Raw genomic sequence first — 26299 nt, forward strand, 5'->3', positions numbered from 1 at the left:
ATTCAAAAAGGTAATCATTAAGCAACAACAGCACTTTTAGTCAAATGTTTGAGTTTGTACTTGGTATAATATGTTTAAGAACTACTGCAACAACAGTCTCCCTGAAGCTCCCTTCGACATCTGATATCAATGTCTTATTTCATGACTGTTTAGTGGCAAACCACACCACCAAACTCTCAGCCAGTGGAGAACTGTTGTATAATTTTGTATCCGTCAGCACAATACAAAATACACAGCCGTGCACTCCATTTCAATCCAGTAACAACGATCAATTGCAAACCACTGTCAAAACTCATTCGGACAATACAATACCAAATACAACTCAAATTTCTTCAAGATGGTGAACAAGCTGCTGCCTGAGCTATTTCTCACACAATAGGCCATTAAAAAAGAACTACAATTTATTTAAAGAAAAATCGAATCTATTTACCATATGTTAAATCACAAATATCTCTGCATTTTCAATAATTTGTTATAACTGCATATTTTAACATTTAATCACATTTTAACATCACATTTTGGATTGGCTCTAAGATAAGCTAAGATAAGATATTCCTTTATTGTCCACACATGGGGAAATTTCATTGTTGCAACGCAGGTAGATACAGAGGAAAAGGACAGATAACTTATAGGAAGTTTAAAACACTCTTAATAGAAGAACTCTTATAAACAAAACTCTTATAAACAAAAACTCTTATAGACAAAACCTCTCATTTCCTAATAAAAATAAAAATAAAAATAAAAAAATACACTCTATACACTATTTACAACAAAAACATGTATTCCTTTTCAACTAAAAATAGATTCAATCTACACTGCTAACCTTTGCATCCCCCGCATTAAAAGTACAGCTGGAATTAAAACAGCCATCGCATGTTTCCATTGTATCAGGTTATTATGTGAGTGTAATCTTACTCAATGTTCCACATCAATCTCTTTTTAATGAACGGCGCCTCGCTCATGTCAAGGCTCCCACTGTTTCTTTTGTTAATTTGATTTGGGGATGGCCGAGATTTTTCTTGGCTTTTTGACCGGGCAGATACACAGTTTCATTTAGGCCGAATTGGGTCCGTTCTAAGTGATTCATAGATGCAATAACAGAGGAGGGAAGGATAAAGAGAGTGCAGCCCCTAATAAGTGTGGGACCACCCTGATGTTATGACAAGTGTTAAACTGCTGATTATCCAGTGCAACATCTTTAGCAGTAAGAAAAACACAGTAAAATGCAGACGGCAAAGCAAAGATATAGGCCATCACATAACATCGCTATCTTTGCTTCTGACTTATAGTGGTGGGCAGAGTGAGGAGGCTGATATGAAGACATGATGAAAGAAGCAACCATTATCAGGAAAAAGGTTGTGTGGTACAAAAACAGTACAGAACGTTTGACCCCTTTCACCCTCAGTCCATCAATAGAAATGTTTTCTCTTCCAAAGGTCCAACTCTGAGTCAACCACTTAACCCGGCTTTAACCTTTAGAATTACTGGGGGGGGAAAGACAAGTGAGAAATGCTTTTGGGTGTGTTTGTGTTGTGTGTGTTTTGATGGTGTGTTTTACCACATGGAGAAAAGAAAGGCCAAGTGTTGCTTAACTTGGTGATGAGTGTTTAAGTGTTTCCATAGAACAAATGCATTTCGGACACATCTTTTTAGATATAAGAGATTTTCCATGGCCCATACAGATTTTCTTTTAGAATCCTGAGCATCCGGTAGCTGATCTTTTTGATAATTTTGAAAAATGTTCTAAAATGATTTGAAATGACTACGTATGAACTCACTCTCTAACAATGAATAGAAAATAAATGGCAGCGACATCCATAATCCAAGAGCTGTGTTGTCATATTTTGTGCAGTGCCCATTTTTCTCCAAGTAAAGCATTATGTCTTTCGTTTAATCAGGTGGTGTTCCCAAACAAAACATTGGTCCTTGAGGACATTTATCACTCAGTTAAAGTTATTTTTGTCACAACAGCAATACTGCCTCGATGGGCGACAGTAAAATAGAGAAACAGATTAAACAAGAATTGAGTTCCAAACCTCAATCACTGAAGGCGATGATGTTGTTCAAACAAATACTTTACGCTGATTGGTGGCAGCGTTACATCATCAGAATAAGCCAAGAAATCAAACTTTTCTTAAATTCAGAAAACCACAGACGTCTCTCTCATTGAAATGAACAAAGCATATTACTGCAATCCTGTTCCTTTTCCTTTTGACTTCCACCCAAACTACAATGCTGCCCTGTGATTGATCTATTCCCACACCACTGCTGGTTTGGGCCCTTTCCTAATCCAAGCTTAAAACAATATGGATTCTCAAAAAATTCAACCAGCTGGCAAGGTAGGCCAATTGACAATACATTTGAAAGAGCATATATTGGGCAATCTCTACCTATTTTACCAGTTTTTATTATTAACAATTTGCAATCCTCACTTTAGCAATGCATCAAAAAAAATCTGTTCATATCTGGTGGCTTTTGTTTCGTTGAAGATAGATTTTTCCCAGTCGTTGGCACGTTGTGTGCAGGTGATTGTAGCTCATAAGCTTCTGACACTGTACAACACAGATGCACACTATTCCAAATTGTTCTTGACCGGAAAGTTGCCATGTTCATATTTCTTTCCTTTTTATGTGTGTTTGCTGAAAATTCTGGGAAACAACATTTTTAACAGAGGCTAATATTTGCAATGTTTGAGAAAGTGCATTATATAAGATGCTAGCAAAGGGAATGTGATGCGTTAGGAAGCCCTTTGATACTGATACAGCAGGAAGCTTGAATGTCCCTTCTGAAGTGTTTTCATGTGGAGCACTTTTGGGAAGGCCGTTTAACTCCAGCCTGTCTCTGTAAATGTCAATTAGATCTGTAACACAGATCTTTCATATCCAAGGGAAGTGTGTAATGAGAGGGATAGCTTTTAATATGTTGTGAATAAGTAGTTGATCCTGCAGTCTCAGTACCTATGTTACTAGTCTGTCATTAAAGCACTGTTTACTGCCTTAGTTCTCATACTTTGAAGGACATTGAGACTCTTTTGTGAAAGGCTATTTACTATGGTACAGATGTAAATTAGTAGAGACGATATTAGATACAATGAACAAAAATGTATATTAATAACAATAATCCAGCCCACTCATAGGTGTGGCATACCAAGATGCTGATGAGATGGCATGAATATTGCACACGTTTGCTTTAGACTGACCACGATAAAAGGCCACTCTGAAACGAAAACCCGGTTTTGCTTTATTGGGAGGGTCTGGGCCGGTCAGGAAACCTGTTCTTATCTGATGTGACCACCAAATGGAAGTCGAAGTTGCTGGATATTGGCAAAAACTGGAACATGCTATTGTATTCGCCGATCCAGAGCATGATCAATGGGTCGGCACTAGATCAGACACCAGCTGGCTCACGGAAGTCAGAATTGGCTCCAATACGGCGGCTCTCGTGGCGGCGCAAAATAATTATATGGTGGCCCTCAATACGCTTGAGACACTGGGTTAGTGTTAGGGACAAGAGAGCGGATTTTGACCCAAGAGAGAAAATTATTGCCTGAGCTGTATCAGCGGGACCGGTCTTGGTCGCCGTCATGTTGGAGCCAGTAACTTCCGTTTCGGTCGCCGCCATATTAGAATTCTGACTTCCGTGAGCCAGCTGGGGTCTGATCTAATGCCAACCATGATCAATGGGTGACATATTCAGTATTCAGTACAGTATATTCAGTAATGCTACAGCCTGTCTGAATGTAACCTATTTTTATAGTTCATCATTGACAAACACATTATAAAAAATAGAGTCAATATTTCAACTGTCTCTCTGAACCATCCCTAAGCCAGAACACATACCTCAGAACTGAAGGATCTGCAAGACTGACGCACAACCGTCTTTGTCAAAGTACAATAGAATGAGAATGAACGAATGAGGCTTACCAGATATTTTCAGCACCTTTTTTATTGTCTAATTACGAGACACCTTATAAGCAGTTGTGCAGTTCTGTTGAAACCACCACAAGTTTTGGGTCAAAAAAGACATTTTTATACACTTGCAATATTTGTATGTTAATAGTCCTCATCATTTATGTTAGGATTTTTTAAGTAAGATTTGTCTCGTGCAAAAACTGGTGCAGAGCTGCAAGATGGGACCTAGTGAAAGGAGGAGTGCAGACGGCGTTCCAACATCAAACACTAGTCAGTACCAGTCACAACATGCCTGGCTTCTGCCTCCTGTGTGCTCCCAGCCACTATAATGCAGACCCACATCAAACGTGCTCCTTGTGTTTGGATCTAGAGCCTGGTTTGTTTTCAACCACTATAACATAATGATGTTTGAATGTGTCATATCACTCTATGCTTTTTCAAACATTCTAAATGGCATGAAGATAATGTCGGCACCTCTAATGCTTCTTGTTGATGCATCTATTCACAATAATACATATTTTAACAGGCAGTAAGAAAGAAGGGTGTTCATTTTACCCTGAATAAAGAGATAACATCTAGCAAATTAATTGGTTGTCTCAATGTAACATACACTGTAGTTGGACAAGACAACCAAACTGACTTTTGACAAAAACTCTCTCTTGATAAAGCCATAGAACCAATAAATCGTCATGAGCAACCTAACAGAAGAGGCTATAAAACACAAGCAGGGATATTCTCTGGACAAAGTGAACAGTAATGTCCTGGACCTCCACCCAACTCCCATTGTGGGAAAATGTCATCATATTCAACATCACTTAAGATTGAATGCTTATGATTATTACAAAAGTATAATGTTATTTACTGCAAAACCATGATTAACATTCTCGGATAAGGTCAAAAAGCTGCATACGCTCAGAAGGTCAGCCAAGATTTTTCTTTCTTGACCGGGACTCAAAATGGTTTTGCAGCTAAGCTAACCTCTTGCTTTCATCATCATTAGCTCATGCCTCAAAGGCTGCAGCTGCAAGTATTAGCAAAGACAACATTAGATTGTTTAAACAGCCCAGACGTGCGCAGCAAGCTCCTGAGAAAAAGAAGTCAGGTATATTGACATACGCGCTAAAGCCCCTCTTGATTTAGCACACAATCGCTTCCACACACATGCACACCCGGGGGGCACGGCTATGGGCAGCTTTTGTCATACTTGAGACCCAAGTCAAATTCTGCTGAGTGATCAGATCAGATATCAGCGACTAGGTCAACTGAAAACATGTCAAATAGGCCCTCCAGCAGGGATTTGGAAGGGTGCATCCTTCACCCACAAATTATAGTATAAGAGAAGAAAAAGAATCATTGGAAATAATAATAATAATTCTTTTCATCTGTACAATTAATATGGATGATCTTGGTGTGTGTCCAAGTAAAACTCAGGACAACATATGGTCTGAAAAAGTGCTACGTTTAAATACTAATTTACATTAAAAAAAAACACACACACACTATAGATCATAGAACAATAGTCATACATGTGCAAATGGAAGTGCAGGAGAGGGTTAAAAAGCCTATGCAACTTTTTCTAGAATCTTGTTTCTTGTTGGCATCAGCAGATTTGACCAATTTAAGTCAATGTTGGTGATAAAATTCTTACACATAGAAGCAAAACAGAGAACCAACAGGCAGCTGAGCTATTGAGTAGCAATCAATGTTAGGGGTCGAAACGCCAAAAACCTATGTTTCATAGACAAGAGAGTCTTTCGGAACATCACCAGAAAGACATCAGATTTATTAAACAAGCCACTGTCAAGAAAATTCCACTTTGAAATCAGCCCAGGGGAAAAAAACGACCAGGGATCTGCAGTAACTTATCAAATGCTGAAATGTTGTGTTAGAGTGAAAAATACATAAATAAATCAAATACCTGGGCACTGTTATTGAACTAAATGGTAAATGGTTACACACACAATCACACACCAGTGTTGGCAGACGGAGCTGTTGCGGCGTGCGCATTGTTCAACATCTTAGAAATGTTTTTTCAAATGCAACAGAATGCATCATCAATAGTTTGCAGCCTGTAATGAAGTGTAGTGAAGAGCAGAAGGTCATCAGGTGACGCTGGAGCAGGGGCGGAGCAAGGACATTCAGGGACTGTGGGGGGTGGGATGTAATCTAAATGCATTTTTTTTTTTTAATATGTATTTTATTTGTAAGGAGGCTCGCTGTGGCCCTGGCTCTGTCAAGTGACTATCCATGAGCCCATTCAAGAGCCCAATTATTATTTTTTAAGTCATCTATTTGAATTTTGTTACAGCTTTTTTTTGCTGATTTTATATATGATTATTTAGATTGCTCAATCTTGGCTTCTAGTCTTAAGGACAAGTCTTAAGGACAAACTTCTAGTCTTAAAGGACAAATTCAACCTATGCACCTATTTTGTAAAATAGTTATGTGTGTTTATTTCAACAAAATCTTTTTTGGGCAGAATAAAGGACAAATCCTGTTCATATTTAAGGTGCACCATGCTTCTTTTTTGGTGGGGGTCCGCTACCTGCTTACCTCTATGGAGATGTTCGCCTGCATTCTTACTCTGACCAAGGTCAACTCTCCACAGATCTGATAAAGAGACCCTATGCCATACAGAACATTCTAAGCAAGGTGTCAGTTCTAAGTAGGCAAGCATCTCCATCTGAAAAGTTACATTGACACTGTGCAGGAGAGTTGACGCCCGTCTTCATAGACATTTCTAACACCTGAGTCATGCCATGTCCCAGCCTGCTTCAATTCTTCCATCATCGTCCCCGTTCCAAAGAAGCCCCGGATCACTGTACTTAATGACTAGAGGCCTGTGGTCTGTAGTCATGAAGTCATTGGAACCACCTCAAGTCCTTCACCTCCTCCCTGCTTGACCCTCTGCAGTTCACAGTGGCATCAATCTGGCACTCCACTTCATCTTGCAGCATCTGGACTCCCCGGGAACATACGTCAGGATCCTGTTTGTGGAGTTCAGCTCTGCATTCAACACCATCCTCGCTGCTCTGCTCCAGGACAAGCTCTCCCAGCTCAACGTGCCTGACTCCACCTGCAGGTGGATCACTGACTTCCTGATGGATCGGAGGCAGTGCGTGCGGCTGTCTCAGACACTCTCTATCAGCACGGGTCCTCCACAGGGCTGCACACTTTCTCTTCTGCTCTTCTCCCTGTACACCAACTGCTGTACCTCCAGCAACAACTCTGTACAATTGATCAAGTTTGGGGACGACACCACCCTCTCGGACGGGGGTGAGTCTGTGGACCGGCTGGTGTCCTGGTGCAGCGGTAACAACCTGGAGCTCAGTGCCCAGAAGACAGTGGAGATGATTGTGGACCTCAGGAAAGTCACAGCCCCCCCACCCTCACCCCACCTTGACGGACTCCCCCATCACCACTGTGGACTCCTTCCGCTTTCTCGGCACCACCATCACCCAGGACCTCAAGCATCAGCTCTCTCATTAAGAAAGCCCAACAGAGGATGTACTTCCTGCAGCGGCTGAGGAAAGTCAAGCTGCCAGCGGAGATGATGGTGCAGATCTACACGGTCATCATTGAGTCCATCCACACCTCCTCCATCACCGTGTGGTACGCTGGAGCCACAGCCAGGGACAAAGAGACTACAGCGCATTGTGCGCTCTGCTGAGAGGGTGATCGGCTGCAGACTTCCATCCCTGCAGGACCTGCATGTCTCCAGGACTCGGAGACGAGAAGGTTGGATCACAGCCGACTCTTCTCACCCTGGACAAGGATTATTTGAGCCATTTCCTAAGGCAGGAGGCTATAATCCATCCAGACCACAACCTCCCGCTACAAGAACAATTTCTTTCCCTCTGCTGTCGGACTCATGAACGCTTTTTACACCTGCCACTTTAACTATTCTTATATCAACAACCAGTCATTGTACTGTTCACAGCTATAAATTCAACTGTAAAATTGTGTACATACTAATTCTGTCATCTTATTAGTAAATTTAAACAGTGTTTCTTTAATGCATGCCTTATTTAAAGGTGGTATGGAGGATTTTTTCAGCATTTTTTTTTTATCATGTTTCCTCGTGGCGTGGATAAATCATTTGTCCTGCCACGTATCAATCATAAAACGCACCTACCGCTCATCTGCAGCCGCGTCAGGCTCGTCCCCACGTTTCCGCGTGCCTAAGCGCATGGATCTATCATAATATAGTTTCCTCAGTGTACGGGGCAAAATGAAGACGGAGAAAGACAGTTCGAGCTGACTCAGAAGTGGACAGAAATCTATGGGAGACGAGCGATGCGATGCGCTCCGTTGCGCTAATAAACAAACGCACGTGTGTGTTGTATCAGTCCGCACGGGGAGTGCGCATGCGCACTTCCACCTGCGTTCTCAAATCGCCGAAAAATCGTCCATACCGCCTTTAATACAGTTGTTACATGTTGCACCGAATCACCAAAGCAAGTTCCTAGCTTGTGAATTTTATTCACTGAAAATGGAAATAAACCTTTTCTGATTCTGATTCTGACACCACGCACCTTTAAAATCAGAACCTTCCGTGAAAAAAACATTAAAATGCTGATGCTTCAGTCAAACAACTAAATGTTATGTAGAAGTTAAACACAGATCTGTTTTTACTCATAAGGTCTGGTTAAGTTCTTGGGACTTGCTGTGTTAGTATTGACTTAGTCTTGCTTTGGTCCTGGTTATTACTTGGTTCAGTTAGTTCATGTTTGTCCGTTATTGTCCATTTAGACCAGGTATTATGGAAGGTTTTGTTTTTTTCTCCCGTAATTTATAAGTCACAGCTGTAAAAGTGTGAACAGCTCGGACTGTGAGCACATAGGCCTTTCTCTAAACACTTTAAGGACCGAGAACAGAGCAATGTAGTTTATTCGATCCAATGCAGTGAAGAAAGTTGTAAAGAACGTTACATAGGTGAGACGAAACAGCCTCTACACAAGAGGCTTTATCAGCACAGAAGAAATACTAGTTCAGGACCTCAGAGCGCCGTGCATCTCCATCTTGAAGCCTCTAATCACTCGTTTGAAGACGGTGAGGTGAAGGTTTTAAGCAGGGAGAAAAGATGGTTTGAAAGAGGAGTCAAGGAAGCTATTTTTGTTAAAAAAGAAAGACCTTCTTTAAACAGAAATGGAGGGCTTAGGTTTCATCTTCCTGTTATTTATAATGGGATTCTGAACCCCTGGAAAGGTAAAGGACATTCAGATGCTAATCAGGTACTCAGGGTGGTTGAGCCAGGGTCTCACAAAGACAAAGAGGTTTCTAATAGCCCATTAAGATTCTGAATAGGCTAGCTCGGTAGATACAAGGGGGAGTTTCTGTTGAAACAAACAACTCTTTCTACTTCAGGAAGGCTCCTCCCAATGGGCGGGTCTTACCACTGAACAGTATGAATATCGGAGTTCTCGACCTAAATTCTGTTATTGACAATGACTCTTGGATGAGAGTCGAAACTTCTATTTTTTCAAACTGAGTCCAGATGACTACAACTGAAGCTTTTTCTACTTTAAGGACCATATATTTAGTCTCTCTGCGAATATCAAGTTCCTCTGCGAGTCCCAGCCTAGAATTCTGTCCAGGATCGGCTAGTGTATTGCTGCAGGCAGTTTCTTGGTACGATAAAGATCAGAGGCAGCCCAAAGTCATCAATCTGTATCAGCAGTTTATGTGTATCAACTTCCCTACAACTGTGTGTTTCTTGCCATAGGTGAGTTGTGATGTGAGAGAGGCACCGTTGCCAAAGTACATTAGAGCTAGACTTGTAGTGTGATATAGAGCTTTGACCACTGTTTAATTGCATTTAACTAGTTACAGGCAGTGTTTGAAGTACTCCATTTTGTTACTTAAGTAAAAGTGCAGCTGCAGGGACACAAAATATTAAAAGGTTCATAAAAAATCTACGTAAAAGTATTGAAGTACCCCTTTAAAATGAGTAAAGTGAGTAAGATTTTGAGAACTGTTACAGAGTCAGATGTGGTGATCTTGATAAAGAATTGTCCAGAATTGTATTTATTAATTTTCCTGGTCGATACCTTTAGGCAAGATAACTCCATAAACATGCTTAAAAATAACCTCCAAATCTCAAATCTCAAATTTGAAGGAAAAAAAAAACTTCTACTTTTCAGTGCAATCAAAAAATGTAGTATCGTAGAAAGTACATATACCTGCTCAAAGATGTAAAAGGTAAAAGCATCCACTATAAAATGTACTACAGAGACCTACAAATTGTGCAGTACTTACTTTTGTACTTACTGACTTTCTACCACTGGCTACATGTTTGTACAGTTTGGTACAGTTTTGTACAGTTTGGTGCTGGGTAGACCAGATTTTGTTATGCAGCTGATTTAGTTTCATATATTTTTCATATGTTTCAGATCTGAATTACTGGGGAGACGGAAGCAGTAACACAGCCTTCTCCCACAACTGAATATCTCTTATGTCTTAATCCACCTTGTTTCTGGTGTCTGTGTCTGTGAATGTGTGTGTGAATGCTTATTTAGTTCTTTGATGTACAGTAGAGATGAGAGTATCAATATTGAAATGTTCATATACAGTATGCATGCTGACTCAGTCAAATTTGGGTATGGATAATGATATGCAAATACCAGGGCATTAATCTAAGGTCAATCTCTCCATTGTTTCCACACTCATGCAGCGGCAGATTGTCCTTTACAGCCTAAAGGGGTACTTCAATACTTTTACGTAGATTTTTTATGAGCCTTTTAATATTTTGTGTCCCTGCATCTGCACTTTTACTTAAGTAACAAAATGGAGCACTTCAAACACTGCCTGTAACTAGTTAAATGTAACTGTTTTATTCATATATTTATTAAAATGCCTTCAAAAATAAGGTTAGACCAGTATCGAGTATCAGCATGGAAAAGATTACCCCCAAAGTACTTGGTATCGTATCAATATCAAAAATGTGTAAATGCCCATTTAGTTTGAGTGTAGGGATGTGTTCATCTTTTACAATCGGTAACTCTCACACGTGGATTTGTAATTTTAACCCTGCTTATATTTGGTGAGGGTCCTTTTATGCAAAAACACTTGGAACCACGTCCACAGCTGAAGCGTACTCACAGTTCGGAGAGCAGGTGCAGTCGGTGGAAGGCTCTGGGCGGAATTTCACTGATGTTGTTCATACTCAAGTCCCTATGGATAGAAAACAAGACAGTTTGCATCAAAGGGAATAAATCACAATTTGTGCTTGTTCTTGTATGATAAAAAAGCAGTTTTGGGAATTTGCTTTTCATAAGACAGATGTGGGGTGGAGGGTGGTGATGAAGAGAATTTTCCCCAATGAATCACATCAAATTATCTCTTCGTCCCGCACAGTTTTTTGTTTGTTTTCTCTCTCTCCAGATGTTCACCTACCTAGCCTTAGATCTCACCCTTCTGTGCCTCTGTATCTATCCGTCTCCTTCCATCCCTCCATCCGTTTTGGCTCAAGTTTAAGACCTTCCTTTTTGCTTTGTTATTTGGAAAGGTAACATAAAGTTGGCTTTTTGCTGCCTCTGACGGGACGGGCGTGACCAGTGTTGATGCAGCTGTGCAGTGGACGGGAAGGAGTGAGGGTCAAACGTATTTGCTGATACACATATTATAACATGCTTTTTAAGTTTCTGTGTCAGCTACTGGTGAGAAACATTTGCAACCATCTCACCTCGGCCACGTAAGGTCATTGCTTTGATAAACACTTTGAAAGGCGTTACATCAGCTCTCCTTTACTTTCACTGCCCATGGGGTCTCTACAGGAGTCTGCTGACCTGGTTATGTGTGTGCGCATGAAACTAACCATTACTCATAAAACCAGACCACCGGGCTTGCGAGTGTAAACTATGCTCTCAGAAGCCCTTCGCAGTTGGGATTTTTGACACCAATTGTTTGTTTGTGGAGTCGGTGGAGCTGACAGGTTCTGAAAGGATCTGTTACCAGCCATGATCTAGATCCACTTCAAGGAAATGTGGTAAAAAAAAAAGCCGCCACACCAAAGGCCGCGACAGGAATCTGATTGTTTCCATAGTTTCTCATAATAAGAAACACGACAAATACAGCCAGCCTAAAAGTTTGTTTTCTGTCAATACTGTAGGTAAGAGACACTGGATTTTGTTTACAGTTGAACCCAATTTGCATAATTTTCCAGTCTTTGCTGCCATTAAACCTTTTCTTTCTGAGCATAGGGTAATGGCTTGTTCATTTCCTGTAACGTTTGCCCTCTGCAGGGAGGTCCGACATCTCTGAAACAAGGAGAAGCCAAAATGTTAGTCAAGGACAGGGCTTGAAAGTATTTGTTACTGGCCTGAAAATTAGCTCACTGTTACGTAGCAATTGTTGCACATTACCGGTACAAGCTAAATCAACTTTAGTCCACGTTAATGTAGACTATTACTTAAACTTTGCCCCCTTTCTGCTGTGACGGTAGTACAGAAAGAATGTTGTCTTCATAAGCATAACCTGTGTATCGGGATCATGAAATGGAGGTCTCCCTCGGAGCTCAGCAGTGATGTCATGTCAATTATAAGGTGGTGTAATCTGCACAGACTCCAGTCTTTCATCTGGAGAATGAATACAACAAGTGTAACGCTGTATTGGATGAGTGAAGTCAGGAGTAAATGTTGCGATATTGATGTTGCTATAGAAATGTCACGACTACAATAAACAATAAACAGATTTGTATCATTTAGACCTCTGTCATCACGGCATAGGCCTTTTAATCAATAATCTTTGTTTCATCTTTAATTCAATTTAAATTATTTTCGCAGCGCCCAAAACCACAAGTTGTAAACGAACAGAAAGTTAAATAAAACAGTGATATGTTTTTCAGAATCACTTTTAGGCAAGGTTTTGTCTCATTTTGGCAATATTATTCAAATGAAAATAGGCTGTTTTACAGGCTTGAATTAGATGTTCTGTGCTTACAGTAGAAGTGGAGGCTACACTGACAGTGTATCTGCTCAAATGAAGAGTCTCGCTGTTTTTTTTCAGTGTTAAGAAGCAGATCATTAAGTGTCATCCAGTTTTGTATTCTAAAGATTAAAGTCAAGGTTAAGTGTCCCAGAAGGGAAATTTTCTTCATGTCTGTCTACTTCAGTCTGATCAGGTTTCATTGATAAATACAGCCGTGTGTCGCATAGCGGTGGAAGTTAATGCCATGCTTTCTGATAATGTCACCTAACTGCAGCGTTAGGTTTCAGCACTGAACCCTGCTGCACACCATAGATTACTTTAATTATGTTCTACGTTAGTAATGAGTTGTTTTTAATAATGTAGCACATTTCCAAAGCCACGTTCACCTTCTGGGGATGCATCTTCAATTGTCCTATCTGATTCTCATTAAAGCAGCCATAAACCTTCTTTGTGTGAAGTCCATAATAAGCAGCAGCCTTCTCTCAGACAGATAAACATGCAGCAGCAGAGTGTAAAATGTTTAAAAATAAGACTCACTCGGATGAGTCATGGAGAAAGGTTGAACACAGCTCATCTCTGCTCTTCCACCAGCTCACTGGAACACAGACATTCGGCTGTTCAGGCCAAGGCCTCCACTGACAACTTGACGTATCGTTGGAAGGAGCAGGCCTATGGCTTGTTTTTGAAATCAAATAACAGCTGTGGCTTTTTAAAACCATGATAATTATGATTGATGACTACCACATGTGTATTGTGTCGGCTGGTGCTGTGATATATTTTCTGCACAAATTAACTGCGGCAAAATAAATTACAATGGTCATGACAATGGTCGTGTTTAACAATTGCAGTTTGTGTTTTCATGTTACAGGCAATTTTAGTGTGTGTCTGTGTGTTTTTGGGTGCTGTCTGGCTATGGGCCAATCTATACAGATGACTGTGTCTGACGTATTCTCACCAGTTTACATGATGTGGAGAATTGTAGCAGGTGAATGACAAACAAGAACTGGTGTATGTTTAAGGGAAATAAAACAATTAATTTAGATACACAACCTTTCTCTTAAAATTTTAAAGTTTAAAATAGTTGTGTCCCAACAAAAAGCACATTTTGTAATGTACTTTGAAACACCCTATGCAGACACAACTGTCAGTGCAGACCTTCAGTTGCCCAGGTAGGTTCCATAGCAAACGAAAACAGAATTATTTCAATTGGACAAAAATCATAAGAAGCATCCAAGAAGCTACTTTGGAGAACTAGAGCGTCGCTGTCTTATATCTGTCTGAAACTCACAGAAGCTCGTTGTTTACAGTCAGAAGTATCTGTTGGTGGTTAAGTCTTATCAATGACTCTAAGGTGTGAACTGTCACCTGAGTCATATTTAGCATATTTTTCATACCCGTAATGGGTCATCTTAATCTTAGCACGCTGTCAGAGGATCTGACTGAGTTACTTGGATGAGTGCTGAAACATCGTTAATCTTAAACATTTTGTCCAATTGACATACCAGTATTCACATTTTCTTTACCCTATAAACACAAATGTCATTTGATAAAGTGATTTTAACTTGATAAATGATATAAGTTTATATATTAAGCAGCTCGTGTTGTATTGCATGCATTTGCATGTCTTTAATAGAGAGTAGATTTATTGTAGAAACTATCTAGAATACTGTTCGTTTCATGCCCTGATTGAGGGAGTGACCATAACTTGGCTCATTGTGTAGAGAACAGAAGCCTGGCTTTGGCACAGCTCTTGTCTCTTCCTTATTAAACCACTCGGGTTAGTTACTTGTCCACTGCTTTCTGACTATGTTTGACATTTCAACTGGAGCATGGCACTACACAGTACATTATTTACAATGCTATTTATCATATTTGATGTTCTCAGTCAACAGAAGTAGTGAAGTTTGCTATCGACAGTGTGATCAAAGATGCTGTGTGAATATGTCCCTGGCTTCATGGTAACATGTTTGAGGCTGGAGGCTAGGTGGCCAAAGTTGATTATTTAGAACAGGAAAATATGTGGCCACATCAAATAGAATAAGATAATGTCCACAAGCACTTTGGTGGCAGTATGCCGGCTATGTACTTGGGACGGTATAGGCCACCCATGTGAAACAGTCAACATCAACGTAATCCAACCAACAATCTTACTCAAATCCAGACTGATCCTACAAGAGATTTGGCATTGTGTAGGAAACTGTGTCCAGAATATACATGCAGGTATTTTGGAAATGCTGCTTGGCAATAAATGAACACTGCCGACAATGTCCAATGACCTTGAAAGAAATGTTTTATGACTTTCACTTTCACACATAAAACACTTATCCCGAGGACCTCCCAATTACACCTCCTTTCTCTTCCCTGGATTTCTCACCCGTCCCTTACTCAGGTGGAGGCTCTTACCAAACAAGCACTCAATAATAGTGGTAAGCTGTTGCTCTTTGAAGGCGGCTAATCCGTAGGAACATTAGAGTAATGGATCTTTACTGCAGCAGCAGAGCTGTGCCCAGAGGCAGAAGTTATGCACTGGCAGAGAGGGCCACACCTCGGCCTGTTTTTGACTGTAACTATGACAGTTATGTCTTCAGTCGGAATCTGTGTCTGATCCACTCTGCTTAGATCTCTGAAACAGTTAAGGCGGCGATGAAAGAGCCACTTTTATTCCACACAATGGGAGCAGTAGTCAAAGCTTGGGTTTAAACAGGGCCTTAATGGCTGTGCTCTGTGTGAAGGGGGCTCAAACAGTGCGTTTGAATGTTGAGGGTGAGGTCTGAGTCTGTTTGCTCTTTTCTGTCTGAATAGATCAACGCTTTGGCATTCAGTTTCTGCTGCTCACACACAAGGTGCACACACACAAAAAGTCAGGAAGGAGGGCACAATGCTTTCCTCCCCTCCTCCTGCATCTAAAGATGTGTTTTTTTCTCTCTGCCCCAGACTTCCTGGGAGGGGTACACGGCCTTTGTTTCCCAAGGCACTTGCTCATTATCTCTCACATTCTCATTCACAAAGACTGGGGCCAAGGTAAGCAGTAGCACACAGCAGATAACATCAAAGATGGATATGTGTTTGTGTGTTGTGTTTTCCTGTTTTGCACTTTCCACTCAATGCAGTCAGAGAATGACAGCCGGATGCTTGGGTGGAGAGGGCAGATGTTTTTCTGTGACCTCGTCATGGGAAGCATATCCATGCCCTATGTGTCTGTGCCCTGGTACAACACACACGTGCATCTATGGATGCACACATCTCTGAAGGCTCTGGGTCCTCCCACACACACCCTGTCATGAGACAGAGGGGCAGGGGTTAAAGGTCAAGCACTCTGCTAATGGAACAGGAAGTGTTGGAACAGTTGCTCTACACAACACACAAATGCCTCAACATGTGGACTTTACTGACAGGCAGCTGCTGGGCAGCTCCAGGAAGAAGAGGCATCAACAGCTCAGACATATGCAGTACGACTGAGTCTCTGTTTGAAGTTAGATCTATGTTCCACTCACAGTGTGGAAGGGAATAGTTATTTCACCACACACTTTTTCAGATTTCAGATTCTGAGGGGATTCTCACCAGTGGATACTAGAGTCTATGAAACCTGATGAGTGTTAGTGTCAGGCCCTATAATGACTTCATTTGGATGAATGGCAGAAACAGGAGGGCACTGATCAAATCTACTCCTCCTACACAGCGTCACCCAGACCTGAGATCAGTTCCTCTGGTTCAAATATTTAAGAGTACCCCTGGATAACATCTAGAACGGAACCGAGCTGAGCATTTCATGAAATCTTAGCCCCATACGAGTGAGGACATGTTGCTGCTGTTGCTTTAAAGAAATTTAGTTTGGCCCTTTGCCATGCATGTAAAAAAATCCAGATTTCCTCTCCCACTCCAGATGTAAAGGAGACAGTGGTAGTAATTTCTCTAGCTTCAGCTCTTTAGAGCAGATGGAAAATACACCTGTGAGGAGCAGGCTGAGTAACAGGTCAAATAGTTACCACATGCTAGTGATCCAAATGCTATGTCTGCTTTTGAAATTCCTTTTGATATACTGTAAATTACCATGACTATTTTCCATCATAAGCAGAGAAGACAAGGAAGTCCATCAAGTTACCAAACTTACAAAATGTCTTCAGGAATACAATTGTTTCTTTCAGGAAAAAAATCACTAGAGCAGTAAAATGTCAGTGCCATCTTGCCCGCACATCCGTTGTAATTTGAATTTACGGCTAAACGAGGATTCCATTCATTTCAATAGAGAACTAGATAAAAGTTTTGCTGGTAAAATATTAAATAAAGATGATGATGATGATTGCAGTGCCCGTGATGCCTTCCTGAATCAATAAGGTTCAACTAGCTGTAATGCAGTCAGACATACACTTGCCAACTGATCTATGAATAGAGCTTTTTCGAGGTGAGCGTTTGTGCCCGTGTCAGTTAGGTTATTTATTTATTTTTGCTTTCATAGATGCAATTGCACCTGCTTTTCACAGTACAATCAATTCCCACAATATTTGGGACGCAAACTGACGAGACTTCATCTTGGACCTTTCCAGCTGCTTCGTGTGGACTGGGCCCACTGGATGACCAATCCAATCAAGCATTGTGGCTTGGCTGGAAACATGGCAACTCTGACGGACATAAATTGGCCATTTTTAGCAGAAATATGGACTATGTTATTTTCAAAAATGTGCTTTACTCTCAGATGGATTGATCTGATTCATCTGCTTGATCCGCTGTTGAGATGCTTCACTCAATCGGTTTGAAGTATTCTTCTGATTTCGTTCTTCTGTATTTTCTGCCTCTTCCTGATAACTTTCAACGAGGGAGATCCCAAATTGATAATGTGTTTAACCTGTTACCACCCACCTATTTTCGCCCTGTGCACAATGGTTGGACATACCTAAATGGCATTGCTTATTAAAAGAGGATCTTATGTTCCACATGCAAGTGTGATGCATCATTAGAAAGCTTAGGCCTTCTAGTTTCTGCAGATGTGCACATGAACACTGTCAGGGCTTCAGAACTTACACTACAGAGGCCCAAACATAAACAAAACATCCTTTTTTAGTCTCGCCTGAATATTGTCAATTTGTAATGGTCCTGAGCATGACATATTTCATTGTGTGCATATGCTGTTCACTGTACATGATGTTTATCTTGTTGACAACAACTGTGTAAAGTTTCAGATCTCTAGGAACAGGCATTTTGGTGCTGTTGACCTTTTTGTATCAAAAAGTATATTCGGAACAAGTGATCCAAATATGTGCCAACTGTGCCAAACTGTTTTATTACAATTTTAGCACCTCTATGATCATAAAACATACATTTTGATGTTTTGTAGGCCACTAATAGCAATTATAACCGCTAAAAAAAAAATATGTGAAAATGTGTAAATATGAGTTTACCCATGAATTTCCCATATAGAGGTTAAAAAAAAAAAAAATATATAATATTTTTATTTTATTTTTGTATTGGTATAATAATACATATATCTAACAAAATGCACGTCCAAAAGGCTAATGAACTCAAAAAACGTTATGCGCAAAATCCTGCCGAGAAATCTGGCTCTTTACAGCCTTCCCGGAGCCTTACGCATGCGAACAGGGAGAATTCTGTGTAAATAAACCCTTTGTCCCGCCTATCAGGAAAAAGGTCTCCTGATTGGCTAGAATAATATGTCACTCAAAGTCTCCTGCGTGCCTGTTAGCAGAAGCTAAGGGCTAAAAACAAAGATGGACGCGTGCTTCGGAAGCGCCGAATTTTTTTCCTCCGGAGGCTGTAGCAAACAAACCCGGTGACAGAAAAATTCGTGGATGGTCTCATTCCGTAGGAAACAGTCTAAGGAAGAGATCGATGTCAAACACTATCGTATAAGTCAAACAGGTCATTTGTTATGGATGGAGAAATGCGGCGGACAAGCGCATTCTCGTCCGGCGAGAAACGAAGAAAAGTTTGTTTACTTGACAATATCTCGAAATCGGAAAACTTCAGGAAAAATACAAGTGGATATTGTTTTTCAATGGTTCCTTACGGACAGACTGAGTACAAGGATGTACAGAATCAAAGCCGTTTCGTCCATCATAAACAGCAAACAGGTAGGACATGCGTTTGTAAAAGTTGAGACTTTCTCACAAACTATTGGCAATTGCTTCTTGGGGCATATTATTTAATGTAAATCAATGACATATTCGTTTTGTTGAGAAAATAAGCTTTAAAATGATGTATGGCTTGCTGGTATCGACCACGGAAATAAAAGTGATGATGTAAGAGAATATTTGAGATATAGAAAATGTTCGCCGGCGGACAGGTGGGTGGTAACAGGTTAACGCGTAAGTTGCTCCACACATGGCTGTCATTTAAATGCAATCACTTCTTTGTTCCCCTTTGCTACATTCTCTTGCCAATAGTTTATTATTCAAACTAAATCCCTGCTAATACGGCTTCTTCTCTCCCCGAGCTGCTTTGATGCAGCACAAATAGATCCTGGGGTATTAACCATCATTAGACTTATTTGTGAGTTTGTCTATGCCTGTTTTTAGTTCTTAAATATGCTTGGGCAATGCGTGTGTTTCCCCATGTGTAAATGTGCACTGGGGTCTTTTGTTATAGAAGGCATTAACTATCATTAGCCTTATACCAGTCATCACCTGCACACTGCCAGAACCAAAAGAGCCACTTTAGTGAGCAGGGCTGGCCCCAGATCAGACAGACAAGCAGACCGAGACATAGAGATCCATGTCACGATGCAGTAATGAACTATGTCTTACACCACTGAGTACCACCTTAGAAAGTATGTGGCTTTTAGTTCAACGACCATTGGACTGAACCAGGACTAACAACACACAGTTTAGAAATCCTGTTTAAACCGATTGTTTAGTGTCAATAGTACTGTACCTGCTCATCAGCTAATGTAAACGTTTAATTGAATGCCTTAATGAATGATGTATGTGCATGTTTGTGAGAGAAGACAGTTGGAGACATTTGTCATACCACAAGCCCTGGGACTGGACAATGACTTCTCTGTGATGGAGAGGCAGAGGGCAATTGTGTCCGGATTCATGTGCACACACAAACATTCCCATGGATTCGGAAATGAGGGATGAATAGAAATCTGGGCCATGCATGCATTGTACACTCCGTCACAAGCAGCCATTCACCCCTTCCACCGCACATCACCGGGAAATGCATTCCTCTAGACCCTACATCATAGATGAATCACGTAAACATACATGTAAAAATGTGTTAATTGTAAAACACATTTTATTATACAACCATTCATTTCCATTCATAAGCAGCAACTTTCCCACCATGCAACAGGCCGGAGACACATACAAACAGCCCTGCATCATCAGTCTCCACCCTATTCGCCTCAAGATCTCATGTCATGATTGCTTTCTGCAGTTTTCTAAAGGACAGGATATAGAGCGGCTCAGCACACTATGGGCCTCTGTGTCTTCCCTGCCTCCTGCTCCTGAGGGAACAACTATTGTTCTCTTTGTGGCGCTCTCTACCTGCCGACCAGCCGTCTGTCCCCGGGCAACGTTTAAAAAGCCTCCAAGGTTATTTTCTGGAAACCACAAACCTCTGCTATATCCAAAGCGAAAAGGAGCTGAGCCTTTTCCCAACACCCTATGGCATAAATATCACTTTTGTGCATGGCGGAAGTGGCTTTTTGTGCTGGTGTCCATTGCAGGCCTCAGGAGAGTTTGGCATTGAGAGGACGAATTGATGCTTTGAGGCAGGCACTTAAACGGAAGCTGTACAGTTTAATTGTAATTGTAATTGTATATATATATATATGTGCAGCAGCTAACAGTTTAAAATTTAGATATTTTTTCAGCATGGCCTTTAAATTGTATTATTAAGCAATGTTTTATTATTCTAAATAAATAATAATCCTATCCTATAAATTAATTTACATTGCATTTCTGTAACTTATGTATGCTGAGGTTGTCTCTTTCTGAACATTGTTAGACATTGTTTCACACTTCAACATCACACCTTTGAGTCCTTTGGAGATTTGAAAGTTAAGTACCTTCATTGGACTCGTGGTTATTTCTTTATCTATGTTGCAAGACATCCATTTCTTAATGTGTTGCTAAATGTTGTTAATAAAAGCATTCAAGACATTCTCAGTTCCTCATGTGTGATCAAAGCCTTCTTAGGTTTCCATAAGTAGTTGTGTACATGTGTTAAAAACTGATTTGCTTTTGTAACTGGTTTCTAGGTCAGGTATGAATCTACTAAGGAAAATTGTGTAGCTAAATGATGAGCTTAATGTCACTCTGTGTTAAAAATATAATTTCCATAATGCGTATGTTGAGATCTGTAAGGAGCCATGCCAGCTCAACTCGGGTTCACTTGCTGACAGTTTTCTGGTTTAGGGCCAAAGAACCTCCCCTTCACACACGTCTATGCTCCCCTTGAAAGCATTTTACACTTTGACATTCACAACCCCCTGCACTTCTTTCTTCCCTCTGCCCTGAGCTACTGAAATTCCTTTTGGTTTTGAGATAACTTGACATTTGCACATAACCAATTTCACCCACCTGCTCCTTAGAGATATGCTCAGTGCGTGAATTTGTATTACATTTTTGATTGCAAGGTTAGGATCCAGGTGAGATGAAAAACCCGAACCTCTAGAGGAGAGAGTTATGGGACAAGAGGTGGGGAGAGGAGGGACGGGGGGGAGACGTCTGGAGCCAGGACACTGATGCAGGAGCTGATAACTGATACAGAGGACCCTGCACTGATGATATTACAATGTTCCCCTTTTGTCATTTCCTTTTGCTCTCGCCTCTTTCTCATCACTCTTTTTTTGGAGATGTTTTTTGCTCCCCAGACATGATGTTTATAGTGTGACCCCTGACCGCTCATGATAGGAATCATTCCGTAATGGTTAAATGACACGCATGTGTCTGATACGCTGCAAATAAGAGTCTAGAGTAAACTTTTTCCCTGCAGTGTCAAATTCTACCCTTAGTTGCAATTTGTTAAACTGGTCTTTGCATTTTTTTCCCCGGTTCTCTCTCCTTGACTGCACTGGCTACAGAACAATTCCCCCAGCAGTCTGGGTGGTCTTTGCTCACACACATACGTACATACAGGCACACACTCCTTAGTTTTCCTCTCTCTGGTAATGCGCTTGCATGTGGAGGCAGGGGCCAAAAACACTGTCAGAAATTCACTGCACTTACCACAAGCATCACCTAATCGTGTCTCAGACTGGCCTCGCTCTGGCTCAGTGCTGATGCCTAAAGGAACTAAGTAAGGTGAAAACACAAACACCTGCCAACTTCCATTCACATCAGATGATTTGTATTTATGATAAACTCTACATGATCTTCTCTGTGTCAGAGCCAGGCCCGAATAAATGTAAACAACAATATAATAATAGAACAAATAATAATGTAATTTACCAAACACTTGGGCGGTTCATGACCCAGTAAAGGGTCTTCTTCATTAAGATAACTCCTTTAATAAAAAAGCTAATAAAAATGATTATTATATTTGTTTGTGGAATGTTCAAAGTGCATTCCCAGTTTAATCACCAAGAGCTTGGCAATGTCGAAGACCTAAAAACAGGGCCGTTCTGTGCAATGATGCTTGCAGCTAAACATAAAAAGCATAAATCCTCCAATTGACTGTGCTTCTGCTTTATGGGTGCAAACACATGCGCTCGCTCCCCTGGGCACTGTCTTTCCTCTCTAATCTGATATCAAAGAGAGGGCCTTTCAAAGCTTCTCACATGACAGCTCATTTCATATGTTGCCCACGGAAACAATTATTGTCATAAATCTCGATGCACTGTTGAGTTGTTTTTAGCACCTTGCTTGAATTCCTTTGCAGAGAGAACCAACGGACCCACCTACAAGTGACGTACTCCAGTTGCACAGGGGCTGGTTGTTGAAATGTACTTTTGAACCGATCGCATACAGTTACATTTACTTCCTTTATGGATTTCAAAGGTTCTCACATTGTTTTTTATTTCATGTACGTACCGTGATCGCAGCATTTGGGTCTATTGCGCATTTCTCTCAGTCGAGTTTGTGAGATCTTCTGAGGTTCTTTTAACAAACCCAGAACTGGCGACAAGAGTGAGTGTGTCTTGCATTGCCTGGATTGCCCTTTCGGCACTACAGCTATACAGTTCACTTTGAAGAGCTCTCGGATGACAGGGCTCAATGATGTCATATACTTTCACAGTTTTTTAGTGGATGTGGATGCTTCCCAAGTAAATTCCTGTGACCTCCCCAGCCTACGGTCAGCTCTGAGGTTAATCCATGCTCAGCAGCACAGTGGGGCGTGCTGGACCATTCCATACATCCTGGTGGGACTGTAGACCTGCTCTCTGATGTTGTAACCTCTTACACGTCCAGCCCGAGGCATAAACTGGATCTGATGATGTAAAAATGTGTGTTTATTCGGTTGATGTTTGATTTTTATCAGCAGCTCAAAGGAAAACAATCTGCGTTCATCTAATTTGTTTGTGGCATCTTTCACATTTTCCCTCTCCCCTGTTAGCGTGGGTGTGCGGTGGGTCGTCCAGTTTATTTATCTTATTCTAAATCAGACCTCAAACTCCCTAATTCGTCCAGTTCCACTGTTAGGTAAAGAGGGGAAATGAACAATTACTCCTGTGTTTGTGACTGCAGCTGAGCAGTTAGGAGTGATTTAGATTTCCACTGAGGGACACCCAGATCGTCAGGGCTTTCAGTTTAAAAACAAACTTCTGTCTATGATATAGTGCTATTCTCTGCAATACTCAAAAATGAATTAATATGTAAATTAACTTATTATCAACCGATATAATTGGCTTTCCAAGAATATGGTGCAATACAATGCCCAAAAATTCTAAAAATCAAATCCTATCAAAATCTATTGAAGTATTTCTCTGAGGAACAGACTACCATCAGCAAGCGCAATGGAAATATTCCATTGAGTCAGTTATTTAATTGGTTGGATTGGTTGAATACTAGATTTTGGTAATTATATAATACTGTTATTATATTTTTCAACCTAATAATTGTGTCATGTGTTTTAACATATATCCTGGCAGCATGATCAGACTTCTGCCACTGATGCGGATTCACCAGAGAGCAATAGTTTGTCTTATTTCCTGGATCTGACTTCCATCACTTTGATATCACTTATCTTAACGTCTCCTCATCTGTCCCCTGTGCCTGTGCAGTCAAGCTTTGGAAAGCCTGGCCCTGTTCCACAAAGGCTCACGTCAAACTCCACAGATGTCTTTTCTGCTGTTTTTAAAGTCATTTATGAATTGAAGCATCATGGGTAATCGCTGTGCTCTTTGTGCTCCACACCTAGATCAATGGATATAGTTGTAGCTCTCGTGTAAAAACATATTAGTGTCAACATTTTGAATTTATTAGTAATCTCTGTCACTGATAATCATAATTGTGTTACTAAATTAATAAACCTGGTTTTCTTATGACATACATTTATGCTCAGGAAATCAGGTTACTTAAGATACACAATCACAGATACTTTTCCCATGCCATCTCTTGTACTTGTTGCTCAGTTGCGTACAGAGTAACATTCAGAAAACTGTTCATTAAACCTCCTCCACTGGGCCAGCTATGCGCCTCTAGCTGCCACAGGCTTCCCAACACACGCACGCACACACACGCACGCACGCACACACGCATTAATGTACAGAAACACAGGCACAAATGCACACAGCCTAATGCTGGTGCTCTCCAGTTGGTGCTTAGAAACCTGACACTCGGAGACATGGTCAGTCACTTCGCCCTAATGGTCAACACACATTTCCCATTTGGCTGTTTTTATCTACACTTGTGCTGCTGGCTCCGAAACTCATTCATTCAAACTCCATTTGAAAAACAGACTCAACTCAACCAGCACAAAGTATCCATTTTATGTTCTTGTATCGATGACAAATGGTTAGTCAAGATGTGCGGTGAAGAATTGAGTAGGTAACGTTCAAAATCAACAATCCAGCCAAAGTCTATGTCAAACAAAATGTGTATTCAAATCACTGCAGAAGAGTCATTAATTAATTGTGGAGAATACAGCCATGAAACATATTTGTATACTCAGTGTGTCAGCCCCAAGCCAAATTAAAATCAATTACATTTAAATTTACATAAGTCAACAAGAGCATCTTTTCTGAAACTGGAAATCTAAACTCAAATCAATGCAGAATAGGAGCCAGGGATTTGTTTGTGGGCCAAAATATGAAGTAATTTAGTAGAAAAAGCATTGCCTTGTGCATCACTTACAGGTATGTGGTTAGCGGGCTGAGGTTGGTTGGCACAGCAGATAGTCCCAGCTCGGAGCAGTCCACCACGATGAAGATCCCATCCTCCTCACACTGACACGGAGCGGGACAATCAGCTGCCACAGAGCTCTGTCTGTCCTGGATGAGTCCGAACCCCCATCCTCCGGGGTTTGACCCACGGACTTGTCTGGCCGCGCAGAGGAGCAGGAGCACGGGCAGCATGTCTCTCTGAACACCTGAATGGTCACACCTAACACCTGGATTCTCTCACAGCTTCACTCTGCAGAACGAGTAGACTTGTCCAACTTCGCAACAACCTACAATCTAAATATGTATATTAAACTTAGCATCCCAGTCTCTTTGTAGCCTTATTCTGATTTTACATTCATGGTCATAGTAAAACCATTTTTTGCCTTTCAGAGTAAAACACAGTGACCATGTGCCTCTGTCTCGTTGTATATGAGTGTTGCCCTCTCCGTCTCCCTCTCCTTACCTATTGTAGAAGGAGTGCGTGAGTTGTGAATGAGCGGCCCTCATTGGTCCACAGTTTGGGGATGGGATGGAGCATCTCTGTGGAGTGGGAGGGGCTCACGATCCTCTAACTTTTCACTCTCCACTCGGCCGGGCTTGTGTTCACAGTTCAGAGAGCTGGGAGAGGTAAATACAGAAGTAAGCAGGGAGATCATGAACAAACGGACAGAATACTTTGGTCATTGCCATCTGCATTAAAGAAAAGTGATTTGGGAGTATATAGGGAGTATGTACTTATTATGTGGGGGCGGTCCAGACATGTTTTGTAAGCTCACATTCCCTGTTAATATATAAGAGGCTCTGATTGTCCTTGTAAATCTCTTTGAATGAGTCGATAGGAAAAATGACTTTGGCACCTCAACACCCAGGGGTCTGAAGGGGCAAATGCAGTGTCTTGAAAGTGGCACCTTCTCATGTTTCTCAGACTGGAATGTTGTGATCACATACAAGAACTGACTTGGTCTCCCATGATGGCATAAACTGTCATAACATTCAATCTTATTTTGAACTTAATGTATGCATATCAAATCAAACATATTCAGCCTTAGGGCTTTAATCTGCGTGTGGTTTTCAAAGCTAGAAATGTGATGTTTAGTCAGGAAGTGCTCCCAGACAAAAGTCTATGTGAAATTACATGGAATAATGTGTAGTGAAGGGAGAGCAGAAAAGAAAAGGA

At 41.0% G+C, this 26299-nt stretch overlaps 1 protein-coding gene across 1 annotated transcript in view; it reads right to left on the reverse strand.

The window, feature by feature from the left end:
• Window positions 1-25536, reverse strand: part of lgr6 (leucine-rich repeat containing G protein-coupled receptor 6) — a 44654-nt gene extending 19118 nt beyond the window's left edge. Inside the window, exons 1-2 of the mRNA XM_072449857.1 lie at window positions 25094-25536; window positions 11013-11084 (exon numbers count right to left, since the gene is read on the reverse strand). Coding sequence (XP_072305958.1) covers window positions 11013-11084; window positions 25094-25314 — 293 coding nt within the window. The 5' untranslated portion in view covers window positions 25315-25536. The remainder of the gene's footprint in view (window positions 1-11012; window positions 11085-25093) is intronic.
• Window positions 25537-26299: the final 763 nt, after the last annotated feature.

Source organism: Eucyclogobius newberryi, unplaced genomic scaffold, assembly GCF_026437365.1.
Source record: "Eucyclogobius newberryi isolate DKJ021-1_F unplaced genomic scaffold, fEucNew1.0.hap1 SCAF_17, whole genome shotgun sequence".
NCBI classification, from domain to species: domain Eukaryota; kingdom Metazoa; phylum Chordata; class Actinopteri; order Gobiiformes; family Gobiidae; genus Eucyclogobius; species Eucyclogobius newberryi.